Genomic DNA, 9,591 nt, shown 5'->3' with positions numbered 1-9,591 from the left:
CTTTGTAATAGCTTTAACCAATAGAAAGGGGCAGAAGTGATGCATGTGACTTCTGAGGCTAGATTGCAAAGGGCAATACAGCCTCCACTCTCTTGGTACACTTGTCCTTGGAACCTAGACACCAAGTTAAAAGGAAGCCCAAGCCACATGGAGAGGCCCTCTTTTGGTGTTCCAGCCGATAGCCCTAGTGAGGCCCTCAGCCATCAGCCAGCGTCAACTGCCGGCCACATGAATGAACAAGCCTCATGGATGATTCCCGGCTTTTGATTCTTCCAGCAGAGGCCCTAGACATCATGGAACAGAGATAAGCCACTCCCACTGTGCCATGTCTGCATTCTTGACCCACAGAAACCAGGAGAGATAATAATGATTATTGACGTTGTAAGCCACTAAGTTTGGGGGTAATTTGTGATGCAGCAGTAAATAGGTAATAATATGGGCTGCTGGTAATAGAGACAAGAAAAACCAGTGGCTTAAACAAACTAATGGTTTATTTCTCTTTTTCACTGAGAGGGTTTGAAAGCAGGCAACCCAGGGATGATGTGGACACACCTATGGTGTCATCAGAAGCCTAGGGTCTTTTTTTTTTTTTTTTGGCCACGCCGCATGGCATGCAGGATCCTAGTTCCCTGACCAGGGATCGAATCTGTGCTCCCCGGTAGTGGAAGCTCAGAGTCCTAACCACTGGACCATCAGGGAATTCCCAGCCCCAGGTCTTTTATCTTGCTTCTCTGCTATCCTCAGCACATGGCTACAATTCTCAAGGTCATCTCCAGGTCCCAAGTAGCTACTGGAGTTCCAACTATCACATCTGCACTCCAGGCGAAATGCAGGATGAAGCAGAGAGGACAGAACTAGCCTTCACCAATATTGTTTCTATTTCAAGGAGCATTTTTAGAAATCCCTTCCAAGACCTTCTCCTTATATCTCATACCCTAAAATTAGGTCACACAGCCACACCATATGTGCAAGGGAGGCTGGAAATATTGCCTTTTAGCTGGGCTCATCGCCATCTAAAGTAAAACTGGGGTTCTGGTATTGAGGAGGGGAGAATGGATAGTGGTTGGTGGGCCATTAGTGGCTGAGGTGTTAGAGCAGGATGATGGAAGAGGGAAATCTTCCCCATGGGGACGAGCCGGAGCCACACATTGCCCCCCCTGCCTGCTGCAGCCTCCTTGAATGTTTGGGCACCATGGAGTTTTCCACCTAAGTTACTTCTGAACAAAGGTTTGACTTCACCCACTGTGAGGCAGTGGGCTGATGCACAGGGAAAGCTCTGGTCTCTAACTCCACCCTCCCCATGTGGCCAGCAGGCAGCTGGAATTCTGCTAAAAATCCTAATATGCAGTCCTGAGCTTGTCACTTCCCTGCTCAACCACCTTCCAGGGCTCCAGTTTGCCCCAGTTCAAGGGCAATGCCCCAGTTAAGGGATTGGTGTTGAAGGCCTCAGCCACCTCTTCCACAGCTCTGCTTCCACCCTTGCTTCATGCCCTGCACCCAAGCCTTTGTGCAGGCAGCTCCCACTTCCCACTGCCCAGAGCACTCTTCGCCTTGTCTCTGCCTGGGGGAATCCCATCCATTCTCTGCGCTCTTCTAGGGCCACCACTAGCCATTATGATGCTTTTGCATGGATTAGAAAAGGGTGCCCTTCATCCAAGCGGATGCAGCTTCGTGCCAGGGCTTGAGGAGTGGCCCACAGGTGGGATTCCACCCACACTTGCCTCTTGCACAGTGAACACCCTGCACAGCTGTACAGGAAGATGTCACTTCCAAGGGCCGCCCGAGGGAGGCCCTTCCTTTGCCCTCTTCCGTCTTCAGACCCCATGCCCTGATTTGGGGCTGGCTGTTTCCAGCTTTGCGTCCTCTGACCTGCTCAGTGCCCATTCCCCCAGATCCATGACACCAGCAGCCATCGGGGGAACTGAATTTGCGCCACAGGCCGTACCTCTTCCTTCCCACTTTGGGGACCAGCCACACTCCCTTAGTCCTCAGCACACCCAGCAGCAGAATGGAAACCGCTGCTGGGCTGGAAGAGGGGCCATTTGGACAGTCTCTTAGAAGCGACCCAGACACCGGTCGGGTGGAGTCAGCTGCTCAGAGCAACCTAAATCTGAGTGTCAGAGACCCCAGGCCAGGCAGGGAGCTCACCCTCTCCTGGGGGTGCTGCAGCCCCACCCTGCATCCCCTCCCGGACCCAACATGGCCCATTGTGTTTGTTGTAGTGGCCTTGAACCCCCCACCCAGGAATGCACGTGAGAAGACCTTCCATTTCATACCTTTTATTTTATCTGCATTTTCTCTGCCTCCTCTCTCCCCCACCGGCCCATGAGAGCGGGTGGAAGCCCCAGTTGGAAGGGAAGGGACTACTCTCTCCTCCCTGGGGGAGGGCTGGTGTCCCCTGGGCCAAGCCCCAGGGACGGGGGAAGCAGGGGCCTCCATGGCAGAGCAAGGGCATCGTCCAAGAGGCTGTGGCCGGGGCCAAGGCCCCTCGGATGCCCGATAGCCCTGAGCCCCGTGGGTCATCAGGAAGGTAAAGAGCAGAGAAGTCAGGGGGCGATGAGAGGACACAGCCTGGAAGGCGTGTGCGCGGCTGACAGAGGCGGACATGGACTTCTGGGGCCAGGAGCAGAGACCAGGGAATATGGAATTGAGATGGGGCCCTGGGAAAGAACCCCGGGTTACAGGGGTGACTGGATGTGCAGGGGAGGGTGGACCAGGGAAGACAGTGGGGTGGGGTGGGACAGGGCTGTGCTCCAAGAACCAGGCTCCTGGTAGAGGGGCCGCACCACAGGGTCTGATCAGGGACTGGCCCTGAGCAGAGGCCAGAGGGCAGGCAGGGACGGGCCTGTCAGGGAAGGAGGACGGGGACTTTGGGAGGGTAGTGGGGCCGCGGCCGTGGTGCTGCCGTAGCCAGCTCTTCAGGTTCATGGATGCCAGCCCAGCTGGGCGGCCCCAAACCACCGATTTGTGCTTCTGGGTTGCTCGAGGGCCCCCGACGTGGCTTCAGCCATGCAGGGAAGAGTCCATAGGCAGCCCTCTGCTGCAGGCAACAGCTGTCCCTGGGACTCCTCCCCCAGCCCAGGCTTTCCGGAAACTTCCTTCCCTGCGCAGCCTGAGAGGCCCCCAGGCTAGATCCTCCGCCATCGCAGGGGGTGGGACGTGGTGGTGGTTGGAGGGGAGCCATGCTGGGATGGTACGTAGACCCAACCGCGGTGGTGTCCCTCCGCCCCCAAAATGACCGTGGGTCCCTGCATGTTAGCCTGTCTAAGGGCTCCAACCCCACCCCATCCCTTGTGTGCTGGTCTGTCTTCCCTCCTGTTCTGGATAACAATTACTCAGGCATGGAAGCCCCGTGGTGGGATGGTGGGGGGAGGGCCAGTGTGGGGGCCGCGTGGGTCTCAGAGCGCACCCTGCCCGTCCCCCTGGCAGCCGCTGTCACCGTGGACGATGAGCACGGGGAAGTAAAGGGCGTCCTCGTAGCACGGTGGGCTTTCCAGGGGCTCCGTGTCCTCTCCACGGCGCCCCAGCGGCCCCCCGCTTAGGCTTCGGAAGACCCCCGGCGTGGCGCGGCCCCCAGCTCCCAGCGAGAGGCGGCTGCGGCTAAAAGGCAGGCGGGGCCCGCTGGGCCGGGCGGGGGGCAGCGAGTTGCTGCTGACGGAGCGGCGGCAGCGCTGGCAGCCACGGAGGTAGGCGCCCGAGCTGGCGTCCATGACCACGGCCTCTGAGTAGCTGGGCACCAGCTGCCGGTTGGAGCAGATGTGCCACTCGAGCTCGGTGAAGTCCACCGTGGCCACACGGGAGAGCGGGGGCCCGCTGGGCCCGGCCCCGGGTGCGGGCGAGCTGGCGCCAAAGAGCTTCTCCACCTGGTAGTGCACGTGGGCCGTGCCGTAGGCCGCCACAACGCGCAGCGGCCAGGACAGCGTGGCCGCCGACACCAGCCAGAAGACCCAGGCGCGCGCGTACCACGGCGGGCTGCGAGGGTCGGCGAAGACCATGAGGGACTCGCGGAAGTCCACGTCCTTCAGGTGCATGCCCTCCCGGGCCTCCAGGTAGTCATCCAGGCCCTCGTTGGCGCTGAAGAAGCGGGCCCGCTGCGTGAGGTACGAGGCCTCGGCCTCGGCGCTGCCGAAGCTGAAGCACTTGGTGAAGCGCAGCCGTGTGGCCGCGTGGTCGGCCAGGCCCACGAGCTCCTTGGAGACGTCGCGGACGCCGTGGGCCGAGTAGTCGAACTCGCCCCGAGCCGAGCGGCTGTCGGCCCTCTCGTGGTAGACCTGCGTGGTGGTGTAGGCGTCGCCGTTGCGGTAGCGGGTGATCTGGCGGGTGCGCCGCACGTAGTGGTAGCTGGTGGCCTTCCACCAGACGCAGGGCGGCGCCTGCTGCAGCCGGCGGATCAGGGCAAGCACCGTGTTGGCGTCGGTGCGCGGCGCCTGGCAGGAGCGCACGTGACAGTGCCAGCACTCGGCCAGGTAGAGGAGGTAGAGGAGGGAGACAAAGGCCAGTGGGATGTACAGGTAGCCGTCCGAGCAGGGGCTGGCTGGGTAGGTGGGCGGCGGGCCCCCAGCCCCCTGGGCCAGGGCCGCCTCGGGCCCCAGGATCAGCCGTGGCACCGTGGCCAGGCGACACCAGGCCACCACGGCGCCGCAGGCGTGGATGAGCAGCGTGAGCAGCAGGCACTTCCAGTGCGACTCGCGGCACAGGGAGCTCCCCAGGGACTGCTTCAGGGGCCGCTGCTGCAGAGTGGGCAGAGAGAGGAGAGGCGTGGGTCAGCCCGCGGCCGTCAGCTGTGCCTGCTGCTCTGCGGAAGCCACTGAACGAGGTGGTGCTGTGCCCCCACTTTACAGAGGAGGAAACTGAGGCTCCGAGGGACGGGGCACCTTGCTCCAGGCCTCACCCTTCTGGCCAACTGACAGTCGAGCTGCAGGACTCAAACCCAGGCCTGTCTGCCCCGAGCCTATCCTCCACCATGCCCTGTCATCTCTCGGTCAGGGGCATGTAGGACAAAATAGACCCATCTCTGCCAAAAGAGGAGAGGACCCCCCTCTCCCCCATGACTGGCCACTGAGAAAACTGAGCTCTGGTCCTGACTTTGCTCCCGATTTGCTGTGTGATTGTGGCCATATCCCTGCCCTCTCTGGGCACTGATTCCTGGACCTGGTGGTGTGGGAAGCCAGGGTGGCAGGGGTCCTAGGGGTGAAGAGCATGGGCTTAGGAGCCCAGGATTGGGTGCTGGCTCCACCACTCACTGTATGACTTGGGCAGTTCCCTCATCCTCTCTGGACCTCAACTTCCTCCTCTGTAAACTGGGGTTGTTGTGAGGATTCATCGAGATCATAATGTGTGAAGATCTTGGCACAGGGTCTGGCCATGGGAATAAATATTATTACCGTTACCCTGCAACTCCCTCTGGTCCCTTGGTCTCACTAGGGACAGCAGGAGACTTGGGCGAGGCTTTCAAGTAAACGAGAAACAGGAAGAGAGGGAGAGGTGTGAGTCTGGGTGGTGGGGTGGGGAGCAGATGGAGTGCCGTCCTCCACTCCCCGTCTGTGCTGGGGGTGGAGCAGCACACAGCTGCTGGGCAGCAGGGACCACTCCCTGGCCCGGGCTGCCAGCCTGGCTCCCGCCTCATCCCCAGGTGCCTAAGGAGAGAGAAGGGGTGAAAAGGGGGAGAAGGAAGACGTGATCTGGAGGAAGCAGCAGGGGTGGGGGTTTAAGGGGCCACCTTTTGCCCCACAGTCCCACCCCCACCAGGCTGTGAGAAACCCAGGAGGAGAGGAACTGTCCCCACCCCAGCCCAGAGCAGCCGCCCACCACAGAGGCATACCACTACCCTGACCTGCGGGGCCAGAGGGATGCACCTGCCCTCATCCGCGACCCCCACCCCACCCCACCCTAAGTTCACGGAAGAACCTCCCACCGGGAATGTGACCACTGCCTGTCTATCCAGCACGCAGCAGACCCTCACCAGAGCCCAGGGCGCAACCCCCCTCCCCCACTGTAACTTGGCGCACAGGTGCACACGCATCCCCTCCCCCAACCCACCCACCACAGGACACAGATGCACATAAATGTTACACATTCACTGAAGCGCAGGGACACGGCAGCCCCTTACCTACCACGGTGCACATGCCCCCACCCCTACTGCGACTTGACACCCACACCCTACAGACTACCGGGAGAGACCCACACACCGCAGGACGATACACTCACATGCACTCACACGTGAGCATTTCACCCAAGCCACCAGACCTTCACCTGCCTATAGGGCACGTATATTCCATTCGAGGTGTGCGGAGCACGCACTGACATTCACACACCCACAAGCAACCTCTGTCCACCGAAACACACACAGAGATCTACTCACCACCCACCACCCCCAACACCCCACACTGGGCCCTACAGCCCTGCAGACCCTCTTCGTGGCTAGGACTGAGGAGGGGCCATTCTGAGGGTCCCAACCAGCATGATGGGCCCTGGGGCCTCACCTCAGGGAGAGGGAGAAGGGGTACCAAAGGCCACCTCCCTCCCTCTTTCCCCTCCTCCTTCCGCTCCCCGCCCCCCGAGTCCCCGCTACCGCTGCTGCATTGCAGGCGCCGCCCCGGCACCTCGTGAGTGCCTGGGGGCCTGACCCCGGGGCTCTGGGGGTGAGGGGCAGCGCTGCAGAATGGGGCCGCGCAGGGGCCAGGTGCTGACGTCACAGGAAGGCGAGGCGGGATGAGGGGGCGTCGGGGGCGGGAGTTGCCCCCATATCCCTTCCCAGCCAACCCCACCCCTACCCCCACGTGGGCCCCTAGGTCCCAGGACCTCTTGCAGGACGCAGGCTACCCCAGTGACGTCATTGGCCACAGGGTCTCCGGACTTCCCTCCTCAGCCCCCGCCTCGGGGGTCGCCCCTTCCCTTGTCCCCCTCTTCCCGCTCCAGCCCCGGCTCCGGCCCCCACCACACAGAGCCGGTACCTCCTCCCGCAGCGGCTCGCCGTCCGGGATGAGCGCGGGCACCTCCCCGCCGTCGCCGCCACCGCCGCCCTCGGGCATGGTGTCCTGGCTGCTTGGGCGGCCCCCGCCTGGGCCCGGGGCATGATAGGGGGGAGCGCGGAGGGCTGCGGCGCGGCCCCGGAGGGCGTCCGCTCGGCTCAGCGGCCGCGGAGGGAGTGCGCGGAGCTAGAGCCTTAGCGCGGCGGAGGCGTTGGCAGCCGCGGTGGCGTTGGCAGCCGCGGTGCCCGGCGCCCCGCCCTCCGCTGACCCCGCCCCCGCGGCACCCTCTGCGCCGCCGGCAGCGCCTGGCACCGCGGGTGCTGCCCCCACCCCTGAGAAGCCCAGGCTGGGCGGACGGACGCCTGGGTTCCCTTCCTGCCGCGATCGAGCTTGCGACCTTGGACGAGTCCTTGCTCTCTGGGGCCTGAGACTCCCCTGCTGTAAAATGAATCTCGAAGAGGGTGGGTACCCGCGGGGTCCTATCTCTGAGTAGGCCCAGGCCTGAGCTCACCCAGACCCCACCCCTGAAGCCTTGCTTGTGGTGGTGGAGGGGGCAGTTACAGCCTTGAAAGCTGTGGTGAACCTCGTTAGCTGGGCAGAGGAGCTGGGCTCCACTTAGAGCAGGCAAGCAGGAGGCCAGGACACCCGGGGCCCTAGGCTTTGTGATCTTGAGTCGGCACCCTTCACCCCCAACCTCAGTTTTCCCACCGGAGAAATGGGGATGGAAAGGTGCTGGATTCAATGCACATTCATCATGCTGTCCAGGCGAGTGGGATTCGTCCTGCATGAGAGGACCCCCTCCCAGGTACTGGTGGCCCCAGTGCAGCTCTCTGACCCTCAGGGGCCTCAGACCTTCACATTTGCCCCGGGCCAGGGCCTAGCCCCCAAGGTAGGCAATCAGTGGGTGGGACATAGGGAGCTGCAATGCTAGGTGCGGTTTGTTTTGTGATTTTTTTTTTTTCCCAAAGAGCAACTCGAAGACCATTCTGTTCAACACCCCTACCCATTTAAAGATGAAGTAACCGAAACGGTAGAGAGAAAAAAGGAGTGAACCAGAGTTTCATCCATTAAAAAAAAAAAATTATTAGGCGCAGATGTTTATTAGGTGTCTTCTATATGCAAGTACTGTGAAGCATTCACGAGCATCGCGAAGACAAGTGTAGAAGTGGAGAATGACATAGTCCCTGTCCTCATGGAATTTACATCCAGGGCAAACTACTGCACCCAGAGGGAGCCTAGAGCCTGGCCTCCGGCCTCCATTCCAAGCCAGGACTCTTCCCTCTGTCTGAGAGGCACAAGTTGAACTGACTCTTAAAGGATAATTAGGTTTTGGACAAGTGGATATGAGGGGGAAGGGCATCCCAGGTGGAGGGGACTTCTGGGCAAAGGCACTGCAATTGGACCACGTGGACTGAGTTCGGAGAGCAGGAAGGTCACCTGGTGTAACTGGACGCTGGGTAGCTAACTAGAGGCAGATCGAAGAGGACCTGATCTTGCTCTGTAGAAAGTGGTGGCTGGAGGTCTGTGTGAAGGGAGGCCCCGAAGACTGTCTCCGGGGAAGGTGGGAATGAGAGAAAGGTGGAGAGAAAGGAGCCCCTGAGGTCATGAGTGAGGCTTGGGGGTCTCACTTCGAGATGACTGAAGGGCTGGCAATGACTCAGGAGTTGCAACCACAGCTTCAGGAGGCGAATCGGCACACCTCCACCCACAAATCACCTGGACCACGGGAGAGTCGACGGGACAAGCCTGGTGCAGGATCCTATCCCAACTATTACCACCCACTTTATTACCACCCAATTTCTGGGACTTCAGACCCGGACCTCGGTTTTTCAATACATGTAGTGTGTGTGTGTGTGTGTGTGTGTGTGTGTGTGTGTGTAGAGAGCCCAGGTGTGTGTTTGTGTGTGTGTGCGTGTGTGTGTGTCGAGAGCCCAGGTGTGTGTTTGTGTGTGTGTGCGTGTGTGTGTCGAGAGCCCAGGCCCTCGGAGTCTGCAGGATGGCGGCAGTGGCGGTAGGGAATTTCAGCACCAGACAGCGGACAGCACCCGCGCGGAAAGGAGTGGTGGGAGGCGGGAGGAGGAGTCAGCATCCCGGAGCTCGCTGGGCCGCGCAGTCACTGCTCGGCCCGGGCTCCTACCAGCATCCCGCCCCGGCTGCCCGGGCTCCGCGCCAGTACTGGGGGAAGTATGGAGGACGGGGAAGGAAAGCTAGCATTGAGAAGGAGGGGAAAGAGCCCCGAGGGACAGGGCTTGGTCATAGCCCCACTGTCCCACTCCCTCTTGGATTACGTCCCGCGAGCGAAACTTCATTCCGGAGTCCAGCCGCCGCCAGCCTCCGCCGGGTCTCTTCCCGCTGTAGTCGTGGCAGGTAGAGCGTCAAGTGCTCCAGTGCGCAGGCGCGGAAATACTTCTCAACCTCCTCCTACTTTAACCGTTCTATTGGCTGCTCCGCCGCGAACTAACAACGGCACTATCCAATCCGAGAGCGCCTCAAGTTCCTCCGCCTATTCCCCCGACCGGAAGTTGGTTATTGCCGAATCCACTTCGGCGAGGACACGCCAGTAACCAATTGGGAGAGGGGATGGGCGAGCCGGCGCCGCCGAGGAGCCAATGGCAGGCGG

The 9,591-nt window shown here is 61.0% G+C and overlaps 1 protein-coding gene across 1 annotated transcript; it reads right to left on the bottom strand.

Annotated features, from left to right (window-relative positions):
• Positions 1-2,271: 2,271 nt before the first annotated feature.
• Positions 2,272-7,133, bottom strand: TMEM151A (transmembrane protein 151A). The gene is made up of 2 exons (XM_033861685.2): positions 6,954-7,133; positions 2,272-4,730 (listed from the first exon to the last, which is right to left on the bottom strand). The coding sequence occupies exons 1-2, from the start codon at positions 7,029-7,031 to the stop codon at positions 3,399-3,401; spliced, it is 1,410 nt and encodes a 469-aa protein (XP_033717576.1). The 5' UTR covers positions 7,032-7,133; the 3' UTR covers positions 2,272-3,398.
• Positions 7,134-9,591: the final 2,458 nt, after the last annotated feature.

Source organism: Tursiops truncatus, chromosome 8 (assembly GCF_011762595.2).
Source record: "Tursiops truncatus isolate mTurTru1 chromosome 8, mTurTru1.mat.Y, whole genome shotgun sequence".
Lineage (NCBI taxonomy): Eukaryota > Metazoa > Chordata > Mammalia > Artiodactyla > Delphinidae > Tursiops > Tursiops truncatus.
Note: the sequence above shows the minus strand (reverse complement) of the source record. Positions and strands in the feature narration are given on the sequence as shown.